The sequence below is a fragment of the Xenopus laevis genome, chromosome 1L (assembly GCF_017654675.1).
Source record: "Xenopus laevis strain J_2021 chromosome 1L, Xenopus_laevis_v10.1, whole genome shotgun sequence".
NCBI classification, from domain to species: domain Eukaryota; kingdom Metazoa; phylum Chordata; class Amphibia; order Anura; family Pipidae; genus Xenopus; species Xenopus laevis.
Window position 1 is genome coordinate 116858559 of NC_054371.1, and position 27801 is coordinate 116886359.

Here is a 27801-nt window from a genome sequence, read left to right on the forward strand (position 1 = left end):
TGTAAATAGTAGACCAAAAAGTAGTAACCTACCACACCCAACCCCTGCCCCCACCCAAAGTCATCTTCTGCAGCACCTGATCTCCTATGTCTGCATTCAAATGAACAGCGAAATGGGCAAGCTGGAGTTAATTGCACGTACAGATATTGGGGTAAATTTAAAGTTCCGCCATTAGAGTGAAATTCCGCAGCTCTCAATTTCTATGAGATTTTGAAAGGCGTATTTATCAATGGGTGAAAGTTCACCCTTTGATAAATACGCCTATAAAAATCCCATAGAAATGAATGGAGAGTGGCGGAATTTCACTCTAGTGGCGGAACTTCACTATTAACTTCACTCTTTGATAAATATACCCCATTGACTTGGTCAGGGTTTGTAATCGTTTTTCTGTAATCCCCACCCAGCCCCTGGTGGTTATAATATGCCAAATTTCCTAGCAGGGTGGGGCTGACATAATGAACGCAAAGACCAGCTAGACAAATAACAAACACTCCTCCTTTTTTAAACAATAGGTACAGTTTCTTTTAAGATCCTGTTTTCATGCCACATGCCAGGATGTTTATTTATGGATCCTTTGCTGTATCTGTTGTGGTTATTTTTCTTAGGCCAATAAATATGCACCCATTATTACAAATCCCCATCTACTAGTTCCCATATACCTGATACATGCGTTAATGTCACTGCTGTTAAACTAAAAATTCTGTATCATTATGGTTATTTACTGTATTGTTTACTGTTTGTCCTGATATGATTCTGTATTTATTTATTATGTGATTTGTCTTCCCCATGTATACTTTTATATATGTATTGTACTTTTATGCACTGTACAGCACTTTATAAATAAGGTTATACATACATACATACATACAGTACATACATACATGTTAACAAAAAATAAAGTACACAAAAAATATCAGAAAACCCAAAACAGTAAGATAATTGTATAATTTTATCCTGTTAAACAACAGCCAACAGCAGCCAAAATATCGCCCCCAAATCTGTGACTGTGCCAGCACAGCAGCCAAAATACAGTCCCCCAAATCTATATCTGTACCAACTCGTAGCCAAATAATGCCCCCAAATTAGTACCTGTGCCAGCCAGCAGCCAAAATATTGCACCATATCTGTGCCTGTGCCTGTGCCAGCCAGCAGCCAAATAATTCCCCCAAATTAGTACCTGTGCCAGCCAGCAGCCAAAATATTGCCCCATATTGGTGCCTGTGCCAGACAGCAGCCAAATAATGCCCTTAAATTAGTACCTGTGCCAGCCAGCAGCCAAATAATGCCCCAAAATTAGTACCTGTGCCAGCCAGCAGCCAAATAATTCCCCATATCTTTGCCAGCAAAATATTGTCCCCCAAATATGTGCTAGGCCAGAAGCCAGCAGCAGCAGCAAGTATACTGCTCCTGATGATCTGTACCTGTCTGTGCCAACAGGAAGCAGAAAATAAGCCCAGAAGCAGTCACCAGGACTGGCTTTCAGTGTGCACAAGTCACCAGGGGCCCAGCTGTGTCCGATGAGCGCCAGGCACCACACCAACGTGCCAGCTCAGCTCTGCTGGAGTCAGACAGATGATCGTCGCTGCACTACAGAATTAGTAAAGAGATCACGCACAGGCAGTATATTAAATATAATTAGATACAATTAAATAAGGGTCTATTTAAAAAAAAAAAAGAAAAAAATAGTGTGCCCCCTATGATTGCGCCCTAGGCAGACGCCTTCTCTGCCTACCCCTAGCAACATGTATATCAGCCCCAATCCAAAGAGAAAACTGTTTTTTGATATTAAATTTTGAAATCTAGCATGGGGCTAGACATATTGTCAGTCTCACAGGTGCCCCAAGTCATGTGACTTGTGCTTTGATAAACTTCAGTCACTCTTTACTGCTGTACTGAAAATGTGAGTGATATTTTAAGTCATCCAGACTCTGGTTAAAGGGATACTGTCATGGGGAAAAAAAAAAATTTCAAAATGAATCAGTTAATAGTGCTGCTCCAGCAAAATTCTGCGCTGTAATCCATTTCTCAAAAGAGCAAACAGATTTTTTTATATTTAATTTAGAAAATCTGACATGGGGCTAGACATATTGTCAATTTCCCAGCTGCCCCAAGTCATGTGACTTGTGCTCTGATAAACTTCAATCACTCTTTACTGCTGTACTGCAAGTTGGAGTGATATCACCCCCTCCCTTTCCACCCCCAGCAGCCAAACAAAAGAACAATGGGAAGGTAACCAGATAACAGCTCCCTAACACAAGATAACAGCTGCCTGTTAGTTCTAACAACAACACTCAATAGTAAAAACCCATGTCATGCCTCCCAAAAATGGGACAGTCCTTCTTTTGACAGCTCAACCTGCAGTCCCCTTTTGGCAGAGTCCAGAACAGCTACAGCAGGAGATAAGATACTTTTGTAACAACTTCGAGATAAGGAAATAAGTAATTGTAACAATATAAGATAACAGGTCCCTTGGGAAAAGTTAGACACTCACAGCTTAAAGGGCAATTCACCTTCATTTGCAAAACTGTAATACCTGAAAAAAACACAGAAATATGTTCAAACTTTTATAACCTGCGAAATTTTGTAAAATGAACATGGTAATTAGGGGATGTGGCCATAAAAAATGGGTGTGGTCAAAACAATTCGCCACGCTACACACGCCAACTTTTTTGTCCCTCTTTTTATTTCCAAAATGTTGGAGGTATGCCATGTCTCACTGAGACACATTCAGTTACATTGAGAAGGAAAAACAGCAGCCTGCCAGAAAGCATTTCTCTCCTAAAGTGCAGGCACAAGTCACATGACCAGGGGCAGCTGGGAAATTGACAAAATGTCTAGCTCCATGTCAGATTTCAGAATTGAATATAAAAAAATCTGTTTGCTCTTTTGAGAAATGGATTTCAGTGCAGAATTCTGCTGGAGTAGCACTATTAACTGATGAGTTTTGAAAAAAACATGTTTTCCGATGACAGGATCCCTTTAAGGTTGTTACAGTGCTTTCCTATAGATGGGTCCAGTTTTTTGTTAAGAGAAAACTGGTGGTCAGTAGTCCCTTTTCTCCAGTTTCTCCTCCTGTTAGATGCTTGATGCATCTTATTCCAGTAGATGGTGGATGTAGTAGCATTGAATGCTGTACCTGCAATTGTTTTTTTTTTTTAGAGAGAAGATGTCTGAGCTCAGTACATATTTCCTGCTTCCACATGGGCATGTATCATTACAGCTAGGCTGTGACAGGGAACACAATAACTAGCACGTCTGAATGTTTATTTCTGTTACTGGAGTATATCATTATTTTATTGTGCATCTTTTACTATGCTCATTTTTGCACTGTTGGGCTCAAAGTGCAGAATTTAATTGCAAATTGCCATGTTTTTACTCACAATGCAACACTTCCCCCAGAACTCAAGTGTAATAGCCAATACATTGCCCCCCCCACAACTTGCATACAATGCCCTAATATAAATACAAATCAAGGTCTGTACATGTGTTTTTTTTCTCAAGTATAAGGGGCACATTTACAAAGCTCGAGTGAAGGATTCGAATTAAAAAAACTTCGAATTTCGAAGTGTTTTTTTGGCTACTTCGAACATCGAATGGGCTAGTTCGACCTTCGACTACGACTTCGACTACGAATCGAACGATTCGAACTAAAAATCGTTCGACTATTCGACCATTCGATAATCGAAGTACTGTCTCTTTAAGAAAAACTTCGACCCCCTAGTTCGGCAGCTAAAAGCTACCGAACTCAATGTTAGCCTATGGGGAAGGTCCCCATAGGCTTGCCTGTGTTTTTTTGATCGAAGGATATTCCTTCGATCGTTGGATTAAAATCCTTCGAATCGTTCGAATCGAAGGATTTAATCGTTCGATCGAATGAATAATCCTTCGATCGTTCGATCGTAGGATTAGCGCTAAATCGTTCGACTTCGATATTCGAAGTCGAACGATTTTAGTTCCTAGTCGAATATCGAGGGTTAATTAACCCTCGATATTCGACCCTTAGTAAATCTGCCCCTAAGTGTTCAAATGGTGTTAATAACAGCAGTAACCTCCAATTAAATTGTCAGATGCAGCTCTTGATGCAACCCACTATGACAATATTGGAATTATTGTCCTTATGAATTATGATTCATTAGAACTGAATGAAGGGGGAATTGTAACTCACTTCATGTTGCAAAGGGGAACACATGGACACAAGTACCTTTATAAACAGCATCACTTTTGCAACCATTTTAGCATTTTACACTTGTGCTTGCTTTGTACATGGGCCAAAAAAATGTGCAAATGATATATGTGAGACAGTGAGACACTAAGGGGCACATTTACTTAGCTCGAGTGAACTGATTAGAATAAAAAATATTTTGAATTTCGAAGTATTTTTTTGGCTACTTCAACCATCGAATTGGCTGCTTTGAACTTCGACTACGACTTTGAATTGAACGATTCGAACTAAAAATCGTTCGACTATTCGACCATTCAATAGTCAAAGTACTGTCTCTTTAAAAAAAACTTTGACCACCTACTTCGCCACCTAAAACCTACCGAGGACCAATGTTATCCTATGGGGAAGGTCCCCATAGGCTTTCCTAGCAATTTCTGATCGAATCAAAATCGTTCGATCGATGGATTAAAATCCTTCTAATCGTTCGATTCGAAGGATTTAATCGCAGTAATCCTTTGACTTCAATATTCGAAGTCGAAGGATTTAACTTCGATGGTCGAATATCGAGGGTTAATTAACCCTCGATATTTGACCCATAGTAAATGTGCCCCTAAAACTGTTGCCACACATAATTACTTGCTTGCACATATATATATATATATATATATATATATATATATATATATATATATATATATTCTTTTTCTTTTCTTTTTTTACAGATTATTATCATTTTGACACTATCTTATCTTGAGAGGCGTGTTAACAAATCAAAACTAGACAACAAATTATACCTGCTCAATGGAAGATTTGGAATTGTCATGTAAGATTTATATTTAATGTTATTGCCCCTTATTGGTGTTAAAATTAAGTGATACTTGTGAGACCTGCTTGCATTTAGATGACAAATATCGTATCTACAGTATGCGTTCATTCTCTCTCTCTCTCTCTCTCGCTCTCTCTCTCTTTCTTTCTCTCTCTATATATACACACATACATATACAATTTGTATATATATATATATATATATATATATATATATAAATGGGATAAATTAGCCCTAGAGATATTAGAAGTTACCAAGGAGTTCTTTGATCATATAAAGTTGCAAGGTTGCAGGCCGACTCCTTTTATAGGTAAAAAAAAAGTTGACTTCTAATCATTTATTTATGTAGGGAGCAAATAATCTGCTATAATACATATATTCTACACAAGTGCTATGTTAAGATTTATATTTATATATATATATATATATATATATATATATATATATATACAGTATATATATATGGATGTTAGTTGGGTACATGTGGCAGAGCTGTTTATACAGTGATATTTTCACACAGTAGCCACAAGGGATGCCTGGGAGTCATGAAGATGGTGGTATGTTGCTCACTAGGATAATTCCAGTGACACTGTGTGTTTTCAGTAAATAGGTGCACCTGCTCTGTGTCTTGGTTAAATAATCAAAATTCATCAGGGTGTTGCATATTTATATAATTTAAGCAACTGCTGGACTTTCTTTTTTAATTTTATAGCCACTCCTGCCATGAGGCAAGGTACCTCAAGCAGTAGCAGTCCCAGAAACATTGCTGTTTATATCATTATTAATTTTCTTTTTTTTTTTGTAAAACAAGTTGTCAGTGGTTGACACACATCCTATCAAATGAAAAATAAAAATGAACAAGGCCCAAGACTTAATAAGATTTTTTAGCCAGACCATTCTTTCTGATTTTCTCAAACTTCCCCTCATTTGGAATGGTAGTCGATTGGAAGAAAGCTGATTTGATTGTAATATTTTAATCTGGGATTATGCTTACTATCTTGTTATCAAAGGCTAATAAATCTGCCATCTGCATGGCTAAGTAATTTTTTTTTTTCAAGAGGCTGTCAACAAATATAGATACACTTCTGTGGCAGTATCTCTATACAAGTTACATTTACTGTATTTGACATTGTAAAAAATTGTAAAATTGCACTGATAAGCTGATGGATCAGTCATTATCAAGTAGCGAAGGGTGACATGTGCTGAGAATCTTAGGCTAACACAGGGCTGATTATTTGGCCTGGCAAGAAACACAGGCCAAGAATCAGCCCCATATACCAGGGGTCCCCAACCTTTTCCGCCTGTGAGCCACATTAAAATGTAAAAAGAGTTGGGGAGCAACACAAATTAAATAGTCCCTGGGGTTGATAAATAAGGGTTATTTGGATTGGCAGCCTACAAGAGGCTCAGGCAGTACACCTTGTTTTTATGTAACCAAAATTTATCTCCAAGCCAAGAATTCAAAAATAATCACCTGCTTTGAGGACACTGAGAGCAACATCCAAAGGGTTGGTGAGTAACATGTTGCTAACAAGCCACTGGTTGGAGATCAATACCCTATACCATAAACCTTGAAATGTTATCACAGTGTTTATAGGATCAGGTATAATATTTTAAGTTTTCTATAACTGAATGACACATACTAGACAGTTGCTAACTTGCAATAGAAATCAGATGTTTCAATAATCTGCGTGATGTAATGTAATGTAAACCCTGTTGTAGGCTATTGCGATTGTAATATATTTACATTTTATTATTATAGTTCTGAATGTGCATTTACATTTCCTCTAATTCATATATCATTTTGACAGTCCATTAGATCTTATTGGAAATTTCAGCAACAGGTGGTCCTTTGGTTTTGCATTTGGTGCAATAGCTAACAAAGTCATATTACTATTTTCAGAGGAATATCTTCCCATAGGATTGCCTACTTGGGCAAAAGGTAATACACTGTTTTCCTTTCCTGATTATTTTTTCTCTCTTCAATCCTTCAACTGGTCTTAAATGACTAACAGCAGCTTAAAAATAAGTTTGTTATGTTTTGGGTAGCCGAGGATGAGTAGAGTATAACAGTGCTTTATTAGCAGAGACTCATGCAGGCATTACACAACAGTAAGATTTCACTTTCACTTTTAAGCTACCAGGAAGTATGCACAGTATAAGTATGAGCACAGTGACATCTACAGGCCATTTGCATGAACACCACATATTCCCCCTATAATTTGAAAGCATTTGGACAACTATAATAACATCAACAATTAAACAGTATGCATTTTAAAACAATATTATACATTCTTCACATCACAAAGTCCTTGGTCCATGCAGATAGTTTTCTGATTCTCTCAGTACGCCTTATAGGTTCACTTTCTTCAGGCCTATTGTAGTTGACATCAGGAGTAGGAAAATGTCCTTCATCAAATGGAGCTTCTCCAAAGTCATATCTAACAGGAGCAAGACGACTTGCATTCCAAATGTGTCCATCAGACAGTTCATATGTGTATGGTCCTCACTGGCATCTCACTTCAAGTGGTGTAGTAAATTTAGATTGTCCTTGTTTCAGTATTCCTGGTTTATTAATTCTGACTAAAGATCCAGGCTGAAAGTGCACTTCTCTTTCACCACGTTTTCTGTCAGTATAAGCCTTACATTTGTCTTGTTGACGTTTCACAATGTCAGTAGTAGATGATTTTGTAGGCACATTATTTTGTGGAAGTTTGATGTCTGCAACATGTAACTTCCACATCTGTCTGCCATGTGATAATTCAGCTGGAGATGTTGCATGGCGCGTTTCTCTGTAGTTATGTCGTTATGTATCCTATACACAATATTTCTCTCTCTCAGAAAGGATTCAAACTCATATGAGACAAACTGTGGTCCGTTGTCTGATATTAACTCCTGTGTATTACCTTCTCTGATGAAGACTGTAGACAGAAATGTTATTACTGTAGCTGATGTTTTATGAGAAACAAATGCAATTTCAGGCCATTTACTGTAATAGTCTATCAAGGTTATAGCAAATCTGCAGTCTATAGGAGCATCTGTAAAAGGACCGATAATATCAATAGCAGGTTTTTCCCATGCTGAATCAGGAAATGGTACTGGTTTTACATCTGGTCTCAATTTAACTTTGTGTACAAAGTTCTTTGCACAACCCAGTGAAGTGTTGCTTTGTGGTGAAACTTTAAACATTTGCCAAGGTGTAAGGAGTGGGGAAATGTTTCTTTTGTAATAACTGATGATGAGAGAAGGTATAGTGCATGAAGCCAGGGAGCCTGAGGTAAGCCATCTCACAAAGGTAACTGGTAGGAGTGAATAGGTGAGATAATGGTAGGGTAGAGTTGGTTGGAGCACACTGCAGGTGGTGAGACGTAGGTTAGAGAGATGAGAAGCTAAAGCTCCAACGAAGACGCAGTGAGGATTCAGTGTCCTGGTGGTACTCACCCAGTTAGGGACCCAAAGGTATAGGAGGAGAATACGTTTTAGACAATTATGCTGACTGTGGCTGGCAATGTATTTGTTACTTGAGTTCATCACAAGTGTGCTGTGGACCTCCAAATTATTCAGAGCTACAGTGTGACAAAGGCTTCCCTTAAGAAGGGATCCTGGTGTATGCTACTCTAATAAGTATCCCAAACTGGGATGCCAAATTGTGGTTGTGATTAGCTTAGGTAGCCCATATGTAGACTGGCAGCATATAGCATGATCTGTTTGGTACAATACATGGTTGTTATGCCAACTAAAGCTTCAAGGCAGTAATTAAGAAATACGCACCTGCCACTGACAGCAATATCCAAGGGGTTGGTGAGCAACATGTTGCTTGGGAGCCACTGGTTGAGGATCATCACTGATTTGTATAGTGTAGTGTGTCACTCAAACATTTTACTTCTCATGTTAAAATAGGTCAGAAAGGCACTCTGAGTGATTTTAGTTGATGTAGAATATACCTGAAAGCTGCCATACAGCAGAATTAGTTGCGCAATAGGAGCAGCATACAAAATAGCACAAAATCGTCAATTAATGGGTTAAACAAATGAAATCGCTAGTTTGTTGTAATAGAAATTAAGGTTTGTCAGAAGTGAATACAAAAAGTTAATGGGAAAGGAAGAAAATATAAGCTATGGGCAGGGAGAGAATATAAACTATGGATAGAGCTAGAATTATACACTATTATGGGGGAAGGTGTGCTTTACACACATACACAATATATTGTGGACTCTTGATGCTGTTTAATGAAAAGTTCTACGTGATTATTGTCAAAGGGCCTTAGAGATCTGTCACCATAGGTGACTTTTCATGCACCATTTCCATCTTCCAGATCATAAGATGATAAGTTTCTTTTTAGATCATTTTGAAGAGTAATTATTCAAACCTGGAGTGAATAACATATATTCATAACATATTGTATTTTTCAGCCCTTGGTCTTTTTATTGGAGCCATTGAAGTTGGACTGTCTTTTTATCCTATTTTTGCCTGTCTTACCACTAAAAATAGATTATTTGGGTCTGTTACTGGATTTCTGTACACTCTCACTTGGTAAGATTGATCGTCTGTATTAAATGTTTTCATGTGTTGTAGTATTTGATATCCCCAAAATATACTGAAGATCTCATACTGTCAGGGAGCCGGGAGCTCCCTCCAGGGAGGTAGTCAGGATCGAGGAGGAAGCCCTCTTGAGGGAGCAAGGTCGCGGTGTCCAAAGGGTTAATTCAAAGAGTAGTCAGGATCCAGGCAAGAGTTCACAGGCAGGCAGATAACAACAAAGTCCAAAGTCCAGGCAAGGGTCAAAATAACAATCAGGAACAGGATATAGCTTATAGAAGCTCACAGGGAACCCAGGATTCTCATAGGAAATGATTCCTATACTTGGGCGCCATTCTGGCGTCTTAGTAAGGCTTTTATATTTGAATTTGGCGCCATTCTGACGTCATCGGCATCCGGCGCCGCTACCCACGTGGCGGCCATGGGCGCCGCCATTTTGGGAGCGACGCCGGCAGGGAGGGACGCGCCGCCCGGAGCTCCAGGACCTGCTCCGGGCGGCGATCGTGACAGTACCCCCTCCCTCACGGGGGGCCTCCGGACCACCAGGACTGGGCTTCTGGGGAAATTTAGAGTGGAACTCCCTCACCAGACGAGGAGCATGGACATCAGAGCATCCTTCCCAGGAGCATTCTTCAGGGCCAAAGCCTTTCCACTTGATGAGGTACTGAATAGAACCCCTGGAGATTCTGGAGTCAAGGATCTTCTCCACCTCATATTCTTGTTGACCATCCACAGAGATAGTAGGAGGGGGAGGCTGGACAACGGAAAAGCGGTTGGAGGTAGCGGGTTTCACCAAGGAGACATGAAACACGTTGGGAATTCGCATCTCAGGGGGAAGCTGAAGTCTGACGGCCACAGGATTGATCACCTCCGAGATCGAAAATGGACCTACGAACCTCGGACCCAACTTAGGAGATGCTACCTTCAACCGAATGTTCCTGGAAGACAACCAGACTTTATCACCGACCTTGTAGGGAGGAGAGGGTCTACGTCTACGATCTGCAAACGTCTTGTGAACCAGAGCACTCTTCTCCAGGTTTGACTTGGTTGCAGCCCAAACAGCAGACATGTGGGCTGCATGGTCATCCGCGGCCGGAACATCAGACAACACAAAGTCTTGTGGGAAGGCTTGAGGGTGTTGACCATACACCGACATAAATGGAGACCTTCCAGTGGAAGTGTGGCAGGCATTGTTATGAGCAAATTCCGCCCATGGGAGGAATCAGACCAATCATCTTGACAAAGGGAAACGTGGTTCCTCAAGAACTGTTCCAAGGCTTGGTTCACTCGCTCAGCCACTCCATTAGTCTGGGGATGATAAGCTGAGGAGAACTGAAGATTAATACCTAGATCTTTGCACAGGGAACGCCAGAATTTAGCCGTGAATTGAGACCCTCTGTCAGAAACGATCTCAGTTGGGAAGCCATGCAGGCGAAAAATGAACTGGATGAACAACTGTGACAACTCCACTGCAGATGGAAGCTTCCGTAGAGGGATGAAGTGGGCCATCTTGCTGAAGCGGTCAATGACAACCCAAATCACGGTGTTCCCACAGGAGGGAGTTCAACAATGAAGTCCATTGCCAAATGCGTCCAAGGACGAGAGGGAACAGGCAACGGCTGTAGTAACCCACTGGGGCGAGAATGGCTGGACTTGGAAGTGGCACAAACAGTACAGGCAGAAACAAAGTCTTTGACATCTTTACGGATTGTCGGCCACCAGACAAGACGCCTTAAAAGTTCAAGAGTTTTAACAGGACCAGGATGTCCCGCTTGTTTGGAACTATGAGTCTGTTGCAGAATAGGCAGACGAAGCTCAGGAGGTACAAAAGCCAATCCGATGGGGGTATCAGGAGGAGCAGAAGATTGACCAGCCAGGATTTGATCAGCAAACTGAGGGTACAGTGAAGCGATGATCTTGACAGGAGGAATAATAGGCTCTTGTCTTTCAGGAGTACGATCCACCGGAGTGAAACTTCGAGACAGAGCGTCAGCTTTCCGATTTTTGGAGCCAGGACGAAAGGTCAAGACAAAGTTGAAGCGGGAGAAGAACAGAGCCCACCTGGCCTGACGAGGATTCAGTCAGGAGGTGACGCCACTCTTCGAGAGCAAGTTTGACAGCCAGGAGTTCTCGATTTCCTACATCATAATTCTGTTCTGCAGGAGAAAACTTTCTGGAGAAAAAGGCACAGGGGTGCAATTTCCCATCGGTAGAATGTCTCTGGGACAGGATAGCCCCTGCACCTACCTCAGATGCATCCACCTCAATGCAAAAGGGCAACTTAGGATCCGGATGACGGAGGACTGGGGCAGAAGAAAATGCGTCTTTTAGGGACTGAAAAGCTTCTACGGCAACTGGAGGCCAGGACCTGGGATTGCCCCCTTTCCGGATGAGAGTAAGGATAGGTGCAATGTGGGAAGAAAACCCCCTGATGAATTGCCGGTAGTAGTTGGCAAATCCGATGAACCTTTGTATAGCCTTGGTGCTCAAGGGAAGGGGCCATTCTTGGATTGCTGACACCTTGACGGGATCCATCTCGAAACCTTTTGGGGAGATGATATAAACCAAAAAAGGAATCTTAGACACTTCAAAGACACATTTCTCCAACTTGGCGAAGAGAGAGTTCTTCCTCAAACGAGAGAGTACTTCTTTCACATGGGAGCGGTGAGATTCGAGGTCTTTCGAGAAGATTAGGATGTCATCCAGGTACATGACCACAGACTTTCCCAAGAGATCCCGGAAAATGTCATTCACGAGCTCCTGAAAGACAGCGGGGGCATTACAGAGGCCAAAGGGCATCACGAGATATTCATAGTGCCCATCCCGAGTGTTGAATGCCGTTTTCCATTCATCCCCTTCACGGATGCGGATGAGGTTGTACGCCCCACGGAGATCTAACTTAGTGAAAATTTTAGCCCCTTTCAATTGGTCAAAGAGTTCAGCAATCAAAGGTAAGGGGTACCGGTTTTTAACAGTGATTTTATTAAGGCCCCGGTAGTCAATGCAAGGACGTAGGCCTCCATCCTTCTTTTCCACGAAGAAGAAACCTGCCCCGGCAGGAGAAGTAGAGGGACGGATAAACCCCCGCTGGAGATTTTCCTGAATATAATCTTTCATGGCAGAAGTCTCAGCCGGAGAAAGAGGATAGGTGCGACCCCTAGGGGGCATGGTTCCTGGCAGGAGATCGACAGGACAATCGTATGGTCGATGTGGAGGAAGGAATTCTGCGGATTTCTTACAGAATACATCAGAGAATTTCCTGTAGAAGGAGGGTAGAGTGTCTTCAGATCAGACATAGAGATATTCACCCTCTGGAGGGGTTCAGCAGGAAGACAGTGCTGCTGGCAAAATGGGCTCCATCGGGAAATCTGTCCTGCGGACCAATCAATGGTGGGGTTATGCAGGCGCAGCCAAGGGAGACCCAAAACAACAGGAACGGACGGGCAGGAAATAATAAGGAACGATAGTCTTTCTTTATGCAGCGTCCCAACCTGCACAGGCAATTCCCCCGTTGTTTTAGAGATAAATTCAGCCTCCAGGGGTCTGTCGTCAATGGCAGTGACTCGAAGCGGAGTAGACAACGGAAATAAGGGAACTTCCATGTGTTTGGCGAAAAGAGCGTCCATGAAGTTCCCAGCAGCTCCAGAATCAATGAAAGCTGAGCCGACTATGGTCTTAGTGGCTAGGCGAATCTGTAAAGGAAGGAGAAACCTGTGAGTGTTCTCTTGAAACTTCGGAGTAGTGCCCCCTACATGAGTTACCCTAGATATACCTCGGGGAACAGAACTCGTGGGCTTCACCGGACAAGAGTTCGCAAAATGAGACTGTCCGTCACAATACAGACATAAGCCAGCCATTCGTCTACGGAGTCTTTCTTGTTCGGAGAGACGAGCCCCTCCAACCTGCATCGGTTCCTCCGGAGGAGAAGGAGAAGCTTGAGCAGCTGGAGTTTGCAAGAGAGGTCTCTGGAAGCGAGGTGCCAACAAGGGTTGAAATCGTTTACAACGCTCCCTCTCTACTTGATGCTCTCTGAGACGAGTGTCCACCTTAATGGATAGTGCAATCAAATCTTCCAGCAGATCAGGGAACTCCCTGGAGACAAGATCATCTTTAATGCGAATAGACAGACCTTGATAGAATACGGCCTTATAGGCATCGTCATTCCAGGAAGTTTCAGCCATCAAAGTTCTAAAGTCAATAGCATAGTCACTGACACTGCGGTTTCCCTGTCGGAGTTGCAGAAGACGAGAAGGGGCATTAGTAACCCGACCCGGGGCATCAAACACAGTACGAAATGCTTGAAGAAAAGCCTTGGCATCAAAAGTCAGTGGAGAATTCTTCTCCCAAAGAGATGTTGCCCACTCAAGCGGTTTGCCCACCAAACGAGACATCACATACCCCACCTTGGAACGTTCATTGGGGAAGTGTGAGGGTTGAAACTCGAACTGGATCTGGCACTGTGTAGCGAAACCTCTGCAGGCCTGTGGGTCCCCACTGAAGCGAGGAGGAGGCGGAATACGAGGCTCACCAGACGAGAAACCTGTGCTAGACGAGACGTCCGCCATGGGAGGATTTGCCGCCGCTTGGGAAGCAGGAGGCGCTGGAGGCACTCGGGAGAGAAGGGTATCGAGTGCCTGTCCTATGTGGTACTGCTGGGCTTCATATTCCTGCATGCGGGATGCCAGTCCGTGGAGCGCTCGTCCGACATCAGGCGTAGCTTCCTCAGTAGGATCCATGGCCCAAGTATAATGTCAGGGAGCTGGGAGCTCCCTCCAGGGAGGTAGTCAGGATCGAGGAGGAAACCCTCTTGAGGGAGCAAGGTCGCGGTGTCCAAAGGGTTAATTCAAAGAGTAGTCAGGATCCAGGCAAGAGTTCACAGGCAGGCAGATAACAACAAAGTCCAAAGTCCAGGCAAGGGTCAAAATAACAATCAGGAACAGGATATAGCTTATAGAAGCTCACAGGGAACCCAGGATTCTCATAGGAAATGATTCCTATACTTGGGCGCCATTCTGGCGTCTTAGTAAGGCTTTTATATTTGAATTTGGCGCCATACTGACGTCATCGGCGTCCTTGCGCCGACGTCGACGCGCTGACATCATCGCGCCGGCGCCGCTACCCATGTGGCGGCCATGGGCGCCGCCATTTTGGGAGCGACGCCGGCAGGGAGGGACGCGCCGCCCGGAGCTCCAGGACCTGCTCCGGGCGGCGATCGTGACACATACTCTGCCTGCCCTATGCTCCCTGTGTTTGCCATACTCTGTCTGCCATATGATCCTTGTGTGTGCCATACTCTGCCTGCCCTACAATACCAGTGGGACATACTCTGCCTGCCATATGCTCCTTGTTTGTGCCATATTCTGCTTGCCCTATGCTCCATGTGTGTGCTATACTCTGCCTGCCCTATGCTCCCTGTGAGTGCTATACTCTGCCTGCCCTATGCTCCCTGTTTGTGCCATACTATGCCTGCCCTATGCTCCTTGTGTGTTCCATACTCTGCCTGCTCTATGCTCCTGGTGTGTGCCATACCCTGCCTGCCCTATGCTCCTTGTATGTATCATACTCTGCTATGCTCCTGTGTGTGCCATACTTTGCCTAAACTACCCTCCTTCTGTGTGCCATACTCTGCCTGCCCTAAGCTTCTTATGTGTGCCATAATCTGTCTGCCCTGCGCTACCTGTGTGCCATACTCTGCCTGCCCTATGCACCCAATGTATGCCATACTCTGCCTGCCCTATGTTCCTTGTATGTGCCATACTCTGCCTGCCCTATGTTCCTTGTGTGTGCTTATGAGTGTTATCCCTGCAGTGAGCACCAATCATTTGGTTTTTTGGTGTGCTACCACCATTTATGTGGACAAGTCTTAAAAGCGCTTGTGGTAACATGGGTTAACTTAAAGTGTGTTCAGTTTAAAAACGGGTATTGGTAAACACTGGCTTCCATTATTAGCTCTCCACCATGTATGCGAGTCAAATTCCAGTCCCTGGTACCACAGAATTTCGACAGCACTGCTGTAACTGATAATTGTTGGTCAGTTGGCTACCATTACCCTGTGAGATATTACCTAATAAAGTCTGTCTTGGTACCACATGTGGCAGGTCTACTTCTTGTGGCAATGGCCCTTACGCTGCCCATCCTAGGGCCATATCAGTCAGGGGTACCAACTTTATAAGCACAACAACCATTATAGCTGAAGGACATAAATGAACAGAATAGAAACTTCAGAAACACTTCAATAAAAGATTTAGACCATTTGAAAATTAAAATAGATGTCAGTTCTAAGCCCATTTTTATTTAAAAAGTGAATTACTCCTTTAATTGGATATAAACACTGAACAGGTAAAACATTTTGCACACAAACAAAAGTAATCTGATTATAGTAGATTTTCCATGTCTTTTGTTTTAATGAGAGTCGTGTTTGCAGGTTTATCATTGCTACAATAGACATTGTCTCGTGCCCAGATGGAGATGTAAGTATTTCAAACTGTAACTTGCTGTAACTTGAATCATTCATGTATTGAAGGAGTGGAACATTCTAAGCCAACCATGGTATTGTGCAAATATTGTGTAAATTCATCCGTTTTATCTTGCACAATACAATCTCTCAGTTTATAAAGAGAAGCAAAACGAGTCCTCCCACATCCATCTGGCAAACTGAATATATAATTTATTGACCAATATAATGTATTGTATTAAAAAAGGCAAAGTGCTATAGATTTAATCTGCACTGCAGGAATAGCAAAACTTGCCTGTGTCTCAAAACTGCATAGTATGGCCAGGTGCTTGCTTATTATACAGGAAAAGCTTCCGTCGCTGTGAACTCCAAGGGGGTTATTTATTAAAGTCCGAATGCAAAAAGTTGCATATAAGTCAATGGGAGAAGTAAGTCCCAATGATGTTATGATGTGCACTGGGTTTCGTGCAATGCCCCGAAGTTTTACGAGTTTTCCAGCAAAAATCTGAGTTTTCGGATGAAAAAAACTTGAAAAATCCACAAAAAAATCGTGAAAATCTGATTTTTTTTTCCCGCAAAGCAAATTTTCGGGAAAATGTAATAATAAATAAGTGTAAAAAACCAGGGCAGATTTGATCAGAGTTTGTAGCATAAAATATTGAGATAAATTCGGACTTTGATAAATAACCCCCCAAGAAGAGAAAGATAGGCGGAAAGCCTAGATCAATTAAAAACAAGATCTTTATTCACTCCATGTTAAAAACATACAGCTCCCAACAGCATTGCTAGGGCCTGATGAGTTTCAGCGGTTCTGTCCTTAGTCATAGGTTCATGAAAATAGAGTTTTAAATTGGTTCAATACAGGAAAAAGGTTTTCAGTAGACAAATCTTTATAAAACCATTGCAAAACATGACAAAGCAAAAAACCATTATATATTACAAACGGTAGACATTCAAGGAACATGAATTATCTATAATGTTCAGACTAGACAGTATATCATATCTGGTATTTAATCCTTTGGGATCTGAGTCTGTAAAGTAAAGATTCTTATTCATTAAACCACGTTACAGGCATTTTGTTGAAAATATACTTATACTGTGAAATCCTAGTACCACAAAGACAACATACACTTTCCTTTCCCTTTAATATAAAATTATAATCTGTTGCTCTTTTAGTTTATAGGCAGCTATGAAAACCTCATATTTTACTGGCCCTGCCTGCTCTGCTTCATATTCCTGCTTATCAGATTTGCTTACCTGTTTATAAAGTCAATCAGAGTAATTATGGGTGCAGAGGATGTTATCGATGTAAGTAGATATTTTTACTTTGAAGAAACTCATTGAATGCCTAGCATTAAAAAATGTTTTTTTACCATGATCCTTTTTCCATTTATGCATTTGCTGTCTGTGAAATTTAGTGTTAACTAATATATACTTATCTGAAATCCCTTATGTTCAAAATTGCAAGGTTGAGAAAAGAACCTTTTAGTATGCACGTGTTTACAGAAAATAAATGTAAAAAATTAGCCTATCAGATAGAACCCCAGAAAAACAAGAAAATGAGGCTCATTTATGAATGTAAGCACAAAAAACATGCTGCAACTTGTATATGACATTAAAATGGAGAATAATCCTGGAGACAAATACTACATTTTGAAAAAGCAGGGCTATTGTGTCTTGGTATCTTATAGTGCATACGACCTCTAGTGTTCATTAACAGATCTGCCTCTAAGGAAATCCTAAGCAATTTTTGTTCTTCAATGTATAGGAAGAACAATGTTTTTTGGCACAACATCAAGCTGAACATGTGAAACGGTTATTTAAAAAGCCTGTGCAGTAAGTATTTTCTTGTGTGGGGATATTGATTTATTATTATATTTGTTCAATAATGTACTTAGGTTCTGTGCGTGTACTAGGGTTGCCACCTGTTTGGTTTTGACCCGGACAGCCCGGTTTTTTGAAGGGCTGCCTGGGTCAAAACTGCCTGCCCAGTTTTCCAAATTAGGAAAACCGGGCAGGATTCCCTATGATTGACATGGCAATCGGGCAATTGCCGATAGCCACATCATAGCCCCGGCCCCTGATGACCCACCCACCCCTGCAATGTCACAGTCCCGCATCTGTGACATCAGGGTCCTGCGCCAACAACGTCACTGTCCCGCTTCCAGTTGGGAGTTTAACCGGAAGAAAGGTGGCAACCCTAGGGTGTACTGTACTTGTGTGCTGTGAATGTACTGTATAGAGCTTATTTACCAAGTGCAGGGCAGGGTGCAAAGTGAAAATAACAGACGCAAGCCAGCATGTTTTTTTGCACTTTGCACCTTTCCCTGCTGATAGCACCCACAGGTCCCTGCACTCTAGCAAGGCACAGCAAAACACTTGCACCCAAGGTAATGCTAAATGACCCCTTGGATATCTCATATTTACAATCATAGGCCCACTACTACTATACTAACAGAGATATCAATATGCTTCAATGTAGTAACACATAGGAACTACACATTGTTATCTTCACAAGTGTGATGCTAGCTACTGATGGACTATAGCCCTGTTACAATTGTCACATGGTTCCCGTGTCGGACTGGCAAAAAACCCGGTGGGTCCCCTGCTCTTGTGGGCCCTGCCATCCCAGGTCCGTACCCACATCTGCCCCTTAATGCCGCCACCCGCTTTGTCGGGGGTCGCGGCAAAAAAAAATTCAAGAGGAGTCCAAACATGGCACACACCGGCGCGGCACGGTTGGGGTCGGAGGGGGCCCTGGGGGGGGTAGCCCCCCAGTCCGACCCTGTATGGTTCATTAAAAAGTGAAAAGCCTGTGAGCCATGTGTTGATCAGACAGCAACGACAATCAGTGGCTCGACCAGATAGCACAGTTTTTTCTCAAATGGCTTCTGTGCCTTAAAACGGTCATACACTGGATTAAATATAATTGTCCTTAATTGCATTGCTGAGTCTGAAAACCTTTCCTTCTAATTATCAATTGCTAACTCAAAATGGCAGCCCTCTTGTTCATATAACAGATATTATAAGCAAATGTACATCACAGTACTAAGCTTAAAGGGGACCTGTCACTCTAAGAAATCATTCCAAATGCTTTGATATTGTGTTATTCAGGTATGGATGTGTTAATAAAGAAAAATAATTTGGGTTTCATGTTTAATTTGAAAAGGAGTTTTATTATACAGCTTTTATATGTGGGTGACAGGTGCCCTTTAATATGGAAGGAACGTTTATACTGCTTTATTGTGTACTTATCTGTAATTATTATGTATTATGTGTGGTTTTGCAGGGTGAAGAAATCCTGGTTTGGGAGAAAGATATATGATTGGGACCCTTGTTTTAAATTCCCCAGCAGAATGATTGGCACAACAGTTCTGTCCTTGTTATGTCTGTACATTGTAAGTTAGAGGGAGCTGTTAGATGGCTGAATAATGTTTCTATCAAAAAATTGCACTTCTTAAATTTAGCAGGAAATTCTGCAGTAGATGTTGAAGGGAAAGGCAACATTATTTATATATCTGTCAACTTCTCTGTTAGAGATGGGCCCAAAACTCAGAGAATCCATGAATCTGCATGTGGGTTGGGCGGTTTTGTACTTCCCATCCCTCACTGCAGTGTTGGTGGGCTGGTATTTCCAAGGCATAGAAAAGGTATACCTTAACAACCGGGGAGGTGACCTGTCGAAAGTTCTCTCTAGGGGGCAAATTCACTAAAGCGCAAAGTGGCTAATGCTAGCGCAAATTCGCCAGTGTGACGTCATTTTGCTATTTCGCTGATTTACTAATGGGTGCTGACGTAAATTCGCTATGGCGAAGGGACTTAACTACGCTAATTCACTAACTTGCGCATTTTACTGAACATTACCTCTTGCGCCAGACTTGCCTTCGCCACCTCAGACCACGCAAAGTGCAATAGAGTAGATAGGGCTTGCTTCAAAAAAAGTTGATAGGCTGAAAAACAGCTTATATTTTTTTGGGGGTCCCCTCCTTGCCCCCTACATTTCCTAACATATGGCAACTAAACTATACAGTGGGCACATGTATAGGGCAAAATAACAACTCTATTTTATTTTATGAAGCTTTCCCAGGCTTGTGTAGTGTAATGTATTTGCTGCTACATATACGTATATTGTACTTTAACTTGGCGTTGAATGCAAATTAGGCATTGCTTTGCTTGACGAATTAACGCTAGCGCAACTTCGCTACCTTTCGCTTCCCTGAGCGCAACTTCGGATTTTAGTGAATTAGCGGTGCCCTGGCGAAACTTCACCTAGCGAAGTGTGGCGAAGCCAACACTGGCGCAACTTCGAAGGTAAGTAAATTTGCCCCCATGAGAGAAGTCTATTGGATCTTTAACCTTAAAACTAGGATAACTTTTGGTATGAACTCTGAATTTGATGTGACATGTTACTACTCTTAAAATGTTGTTTACATATATAATATTATTCAATGTTAAAAAATTCTTCTGAAGGATTATGTACAAATGTACTGTATTTATTTACGTCTGGTGCATTCTCTGCTGCTATCATGCCTGTCCATATATTGTTCTTTTATGATATATCTTTTGTATAACTTTACTAAACATTTTGTAATTTTTTTTTTATAAATTCTATTTTTGTGATATCCAGCCTCTTAGAGACATGTAAGAGATATTGTCTCTTTAAGGATCGTCTTTGTGTTTTTTCTAATTTTCTTATTGATTGGTTGTTTTTGGTATAAATGCTCATTTCCTCAGAGCCCATGACTAAGTGGGTGTGAAATGTGTAGGGTGGATGGAGATGCAGATATACATTTTTTAACTTTGTATAAATAAAAATATATTTTTAAAATTTATTCTCTCTGGTCCTGTGGATCCGTTTGAGTGCCGGTAGGCCCTGCTTTTTCTTCATATTCCTGGTATTTCTGATATCATGAAATAGTTCCTTCTCAACCACTGTCAGACTGGGTCTGCAGTAACCGTTCTAGCAAATAAAAGAACAGATAAGGTAGTTTATGAACTGATAAATCCAGCAGGTGACCTCAGTATAGTTTATTTAAGTGGGTATGAGGAATCTGCTATATATTAGTATTAGTATAAGTGCTACATATGATATTCCAGACTTTTTTCCTGTGATAAATCTTAAAAAGCTCATTTCTTTTGCAGATTGTTACTATAGAATTAAGAGTATTTATAGATGTTTTACGATTGATGAACCATTTAGCAGAATCAGCGGAACAGCCGGAATCCATTTTTTATGAATTTAACCAAACAATGTCAACTGTGAAGGAATATATTAGTGCTTTTGAGGGTAAGAATATAATATGTTACTCATAGTGATTCTTTTTATTGGAAAATGTTTATGTTCTGTGTTTTTATTGGTCTGCGTATGCAGTCACAACCTACATCACTTGAACAGACTTGAAAATACAGATAAACGTGGATTTTTTATTTATTGCAATACGCACAATACTGTGGGTAGACTACTAATATTAAATACTGTATGTAATTGGCTACTATTGATTTTAATGAGTGTTAGTTAATAAAGGGAGGCAGAAGGGTATAAAGAATATATGCTTCTTATGGCACAATTGAATCTTTCAAAAACAGAACTCATTATATTTACTCCAAGATCTTCCCCTGTCACTCAAATATCACTCACAGTAAACAACACCACCTTTCATTCCAATACACAGGCAAGCTGCCTAGGAGTTATCCTAGACTCACATCTGTTTTTCTCACCACACATCCACTTGCAAAATCTTGTCGTATTCACTATTCAGCTGTGCAACATTGCCCGAATACGACCATATCTCAGTTCAGAATCAATCAAAAGTCTTCTTCAGCCTCTTATCATCTTCCACCTTGATTACTGCAACCTACTGATGATATAAACTGTATAAATCTGTTGCTTAAGGGTAAGGCCACACGATTCGGGGAGATTTTGGCGCCTGGCAACTAATCGCCTCGTCTTCTGAGCGACTATCTCCCCGAACTGCCTCAGCGTGTTTTCCCATAGGCGATAATGAAAAGTCGCCTGCGATGCGTTTTCCATAGTCGCCCGAAGTTGCCTAGCTTGTAAACTCTCATGTGTAGGGCCCTCTAATCATAATGTACTCTGTAAATCATTGTTTGTTATTCACCATTTATTCCCCGTTTATTATAAACTAAGGTAAAGCACTGCGTAACTTGTCGGCGCTATATAATAAATGATGATGAAATTAAATAGAAAAATCTGACCTGGCAAAATGTGTTTTTTCTTAGGTGTATTTTTTTTCAGTGCCGTCTTAGCAAGTTCCATAACGGTTTCATACGTATTTCACATTTTAATCTGCTACAGGTAAGAAGAAACAGTTTAGCTCTTGCATATTGTACTGTTCCTGCTAAACTGATCTATCATTAACCTGCTACATCGTTTTCAGTGTTACAATTACCAAGGTTCTTATTCCTAGTATTTTAAAAGATAATGGCTCAGGATTGTTAAACAGTACAATTAAAGCCTTTTGTTCTGACTAGCTTGCCTAGAACATGAGCTAACCAGCAGTGTCTCACCAGACCAGATTCAGCCTGACCAGCACGTGCCACAGAGCAGCATGTAGCAAGTTGAGGGTGCCCCTGTGTCCTATTACAAGACCTAAACTACATCTTTGTCATGTGTCAGCCATATGGATCGCCAGACTGGCAATCTATGGATTCTGGCAAATGCCAGAGGGGCTGCTGTAAGATGCCTGCAGGATCACACTATTTTACAAGGCCTTGAACATTCATCACTATTTGTATTATTATCTCCTATAAAGTCAGCTCTGTCTATAGCCTCTGGACAGCGGCGTAACTTCAAAGGAAGCAGACCCTGTGGCTGCAGGGGGGCCCAGGAGGTACAGGGGGCCCAATGAGGCCCTACCTAATGAGCAATTTCAATATATGTGGGTAAAACAGGACAACCTCTGGATATTTTGGGGGCCCTAAAATAAATTTGCTGTGGGCCCAGTAACACTTGGTTACACCACTGCCTCTGGCTGTGTTCTTGTGCAGTAAGCAGTCAAACATAAAAGTGCATGTACCTATGCATCTGTATATCTCCATGATCCAGCAGAGTGCTCTAACAGATGGGCATATGTTGAATAGTAACTAACATGAAGAAGCCCTGGTTGTGCCGTAAGTGAAATACACAAAGAAAAGGCAGAATGTCTTGCAAAGGGTCAAAGATTTTCTGTGGATGATGATGATGATAATATATACAAAGTACTGTTTAATTTTAAAAGGTTAACTAAAATGTAAAAGGTATATGGTATTATGTTTGCTACAAGGATGGAACTGTCGATAGTATAGATTTGCAATTGGACCCAGCATCTTGTCTCTTAAAATACTCTTCAGATTAGTTTTATTTATTTATTTTTTTTGTATTTTGACTTTTTATTGAACTTTTCAAATAAATGTTTTATTGTGTTTCTGATACATTCTGAAGAGAGAGGGTGTCCCCATCCATTGTTTTGCTGTGGGCCCTCCAAATCTTTCAGCTCCTGAATAAGCAGACTTATTTTAAGCAGGGGTTTGTGTCTGTACCTACTATGCATGTTTCTTGATTAGCACAATATACTGTAGTTGACCATACCATAGTAACGGGCTGTGGCACTGGCATATGAGGCTTTTTGATTGCCAAGAGTAACCCAAATATGTACCAAACATGGTCCTTCAAAACACTGGTGTTATGCCAGAGCCTTTCAGTATGTTTTCATTAATACATAATTATTACTATTTCATAAATATTAGTATTATAAAATTCTCTGTAACAAGAAAAAATGTATTTCCTAATGATCCCTGAGTCGTTCATAGAGATATTAAAGTAGTGGAACTCTAGCTGTTTTTGAGGTACATCTTACAGCACCCCATAGCCACAAGTTGTTCATTTGTGCACTATAAAGAGGATGCAGTCTTACTATAGACTTATTGTTGCTGTATTACAACATTATTAGGGGTTGTTCACCTTTGTGTTAACTTCTAGTATGATGTAGAGAGTGATATTCTGAGAAAATTTGCAATTGGCTTTCATTTTTTATTATTTGTGGTTTTTGAGTTATTTAGTTTTTTATTCAGCAGCTCTCCAGTTTGCATTCTCAGAAGTCTGGCTGCTAGGGTCCTAATTACCCTAGCAACCTTGCATTGACTTGAATAAGAGGCTTGGATATGAATAGGAGAGGGTCTGAGTAGAAGAATAATAAAAAGTAGCAATAACAATACATTTGTAGCCTTAGAGAGCATTTGTTTTAAATGGGGTCAGTGACCCCCATTTGAAAGCTGGAAAGAGTCAGTAGAAGGCAGATAATTAAAAAAACTATAAAACATAAATAAATAATGAAGACCAGATTAAAAGTTGCTTAGAATTGTCCATTCTATAACATACTAAAAGTTATCTTAAAGGTGAATCACCCCTTTAAGAACTTTTAAGGATCCTGGGTTCAACTCTTTACTTCTTTGCACGATCTTTGTTTAGAAACCAGATGAAGTGGCTTTGGATTGGGGAAAAGTCTTTCCTGCCCAAAAAGTTTCAAGTACCTTCTCCTTCTCAAAGTGTGGTAAGATTGGTTCCTGCAAAATAATATGAAAATAAAATGAAAAAATATTACATTCAGCTGGTGAGTGCTACATTTTGTTATTACGCTGGTTAAATTCTATCCCTGTGAGAGATTTAAAATGATTAGTAAGGACAATATGATAGAGCATGTCTCCTGGGTATCCTGGGTAGTTTAGGAGCTGGTGTTTTCTTTCCCAGTTTATTGATACATATTTGGGGTTGGACAAAGTTGATATCAGAGATATATTTGCAGTACCCCTAGGGTCATTTTTGGTTTCTTCTAGCACCTAAAACCAGGCATATCTATATCGATTGGAAAGGAGGGTGTGCGAATCCACACTATACTGTTTGACCAAAGCTAGTGACAGTCTCCATCTGAAAATTGTACGTTCGGCAATACATGCAGAGATATTACCCACAGCCGACAGAAATCTTTTAACCTGTCCGACCGACAAAACGACCGGTCTCCGCTGGACGAAAAATGTCGGTACTCTCCAGACACGGTCCAAAAATCGTACGAATACTCGATTCGTACGATAAGATCTTTGCGTCTATGGCCAGCTTAAGACTCACAAGCAGTCCACTCACATCCACTTTGCACTCCTTCATCCCTGCAACACTAGACAAAGTTAGCAAACTTCTAGCCTGCTCAAAACCCACAACCTGCTCCCTTGACCCCATACCCTCTCGTCTCCTTTATCCAATCTCTGATACACTCTCTCCTGCACTTACCCACCTATTTAACCTTTCACTCTCTACTGGTACTTTTCCATCCTTATACAAACAAGCACTAATCACTCCTATCTTCAAAAAAAACCTTCCCTTGATCCCAGCTCTCCCACTAATTATCATCCGGTTTCCCTTCTTCCATTCGCATCCAAATTACTAGAAAGGCTTGTTTACAAACGCCTGATCCAGCATCTCACTCACAACTCCCTTCTCGACCCCGTGCAATCTGGCTTCCACCCAACACACTCAACTGAAGCTGCACTCACCAAAGTAACCAATGATCTTCTACTGGCAAAGTTTAAAGGTCACTATTCCATACTAATCCTTCTAGATCTCTCTGTAGCCTTTGACACAGTTGACCACTGTCGACATTCTATACTCATCTGGCATTCATGACACTGTACTTTCATGGTTTACACCTTATCTGTCTGACCGTTCCTTTAAAGTTGCCTTCTCTAACTCTACTTCTACTATGTTCCCTCTCTCTGTCGGAGTTCCTCAAGGCTCTGTTCTAGGCCCCCTGCTGTTCTCGCTCTATACAACTTCGCTAGGAAAACTTATTCAGTCGTTTGGACTTCAGTATCACCTTTATGCTGATAACACCCAACTCTACTCCCGATCTTTCTAATTCTGTCCTTTCCCAAGTCACAGACTGTCTCTCTGTGTCTCCTCCTGGAAGTCACAGCGCCACCTGAAACTGAACCTTTCAAAAACAGAACTCATTATATTTCCTCCAAGATCTTACCCTGTCCCTCAGATATCACTCACAGTAAACAACACCACCTTTCATTCCACCACACAAGCATGCTGCCTAGGCGTTATCCTAGACTCGCATCTGTCTTTTTCACCACACATTCAAACACTTGCAAAATCTGGTCATATTCAACTGCGCAACTTTGCACAAATACGACCATACCTCAGTTTAGAATAAACTAAAACACTGATTCAGTCTCTCATCATCTCCCGCCTTGATTACTGCAATCTAATCTAATCTAGGTATTCCAACAAATCACCTTTCACAACTCCAATCTGTTCTAAATGCAACCGCTAGATTCATTCATCTATCTCAATCGATTAACATCAGCTGCTCCGATATGCATATCCCTTCATTGGCTCGCAATCTCCTCTAGAATCAAATTCAAATTACTAACACTCACTTTAAAAGCCCTTAATAATGAAGCCCCTCCCTATATTTCATCTCTGATCTCCAAATACTCTCCTTCACGCAACCATGCACGCTCTGCTTCTGATCTTCGCTTCTGATCTTCGCTTCTATTCTCCTCTCATCACTTCTGCCCATTCTAGTCTACAAGACATCTCTCGGGCTTCTGATTTTCTCTGGAACTCTCTACATCGAGCTGTCAGACTTTCTCCTTCTTTCCAAACTTTCAAACGCTCCTTAAAGACCCACCTGTTTAAAGAAGCTTATTCAATGTACCTTAATTAATCATTGCTGTATCAAAAATCACAAAATTGTTTCTAAAATCCTAATGTCTCAATTGTACCCTAACCTTTACTTTGTAAACTCTAATTTGTAGGGCCCTCTAATCCTATTGTACTCTGTAACCTTTGTTTGTTATCCACCATTTATTCCCTGTTTGTTATCACTAAGGTAAAGCACTGCGTATCTTGTCGGCGCTATATAAATAAATAATGATGATATCATTTATAAGGCACTCACACTGTGCACCTGTGTCTACAGTCATTGCTGAAACTAATGTTTTACTTCACAAAATATTATAGTAAATATAGGATTGATTTGTTGTACTAAATAGACCACTTTCTGTCCCTTTAATATAATGTGGCTTGTGTTGCAAACAATGTATCGGGTTTACTAGTAAAGGAAAAAGAAACAGTTTAACTGTCATAACTTTATGATTCAGATTGCCTGAATTCTGCCTGAATTCTGCACTGTAGAGTGAACAGAGTGGAAGGCATAGTTAATTTGTAAGGTGCTGAGCCTGACTCATGCCAAATCTAGGCAAAAGTTTAGCCAAGAATTCTGATATTATATAATGACTTAATAATACTGCTTTTCAATAAAGAGCTGCTACGTGATTTAGTAATAATAAAAAATAATCAAGCTTAGTGGCAAGAATAATAAGCAACTTTAGATAAGACTTTTTAGTCATGTAGTAACATGGACAAAGTTCGCCCCAGTTTAGTACCCAATAGCAGCCAGTCTCCGTAACTTTTTTGACTTAGTACAGTCAAAATAATGAAAGCAAATATCTGATTTGCTGTAGTAGGTTAATCGATGAAGGTTAAACTTTGCTTAAAGGGATACTGTCATGGGGAAAAATTTTTTTTCAAAATGAATCAGTTAATAGTGCTGCTCCAGCAGAATTTTGCACTGAAATCCATTTCTCAAAAGAGCAAACGGATTTTTTTATATTCAATTTTGAAATCTGACATGGGGCTAGATATTTTTTCAATTTCCCAGCTGCCCCAGTCATGTGACTTGTGCCTGCACTTTAGGAGAGAAATGCTTTCTGGCAGGCTGCTGTTTTTCCTTCTCAATGTAACTGAATGTGTCTCAGTGG

The 27801-nt window shown here is 41.0% G+C and overlaps 1 protein-coding gene across 2 annotated transcripts in view; it reads left to right on the top strand.

Moving 5' to 3' along the window:
* The window catches only part of stra6l.2.L (stra6-like, gene 2 L homeolog), a 42695-nt gene that overhangs the window by 5644 nt on the left and 9250 nt on the right, over positions 1-27801 (top strand). Inside the window, exons 3-12 of one of the 2 annotated variants that reach the window (XM_041562506.1) lie at positions 4885-4985; positions 6800-6930; positions 9401-9521; positions 15952-15997; positions 17158-17289; positions 17750-17817; positions 19271-19379; positions 21124-21268; positions 22222-22297; positions 24449-24530. In XM_041562506.1, the coding sequence (XP_041418440.1) occupies positions 4885-4985; positions 6800-6930; positions 9401-9521; positions 15952-15997; positions 17158-17289; positions 17750-17817; positions 19271-19379; positions 21124-21268; positions 22222-22297; positions 24449-24530 (1011 nt within the window). The remainder of the gene's footprint in view (positions 1-4884; positions 4986-6799; positions 6931-9400; positions 9522-15951; positions 15998-17157; positions 17290-17749; positions 17818-19270; positions 19380-21123; positions 21269-22221; positions 22298-24448; positions 24531-27801) is intronic. The other variant, XM_041562509.1, reaches the window with a different exon arrangement.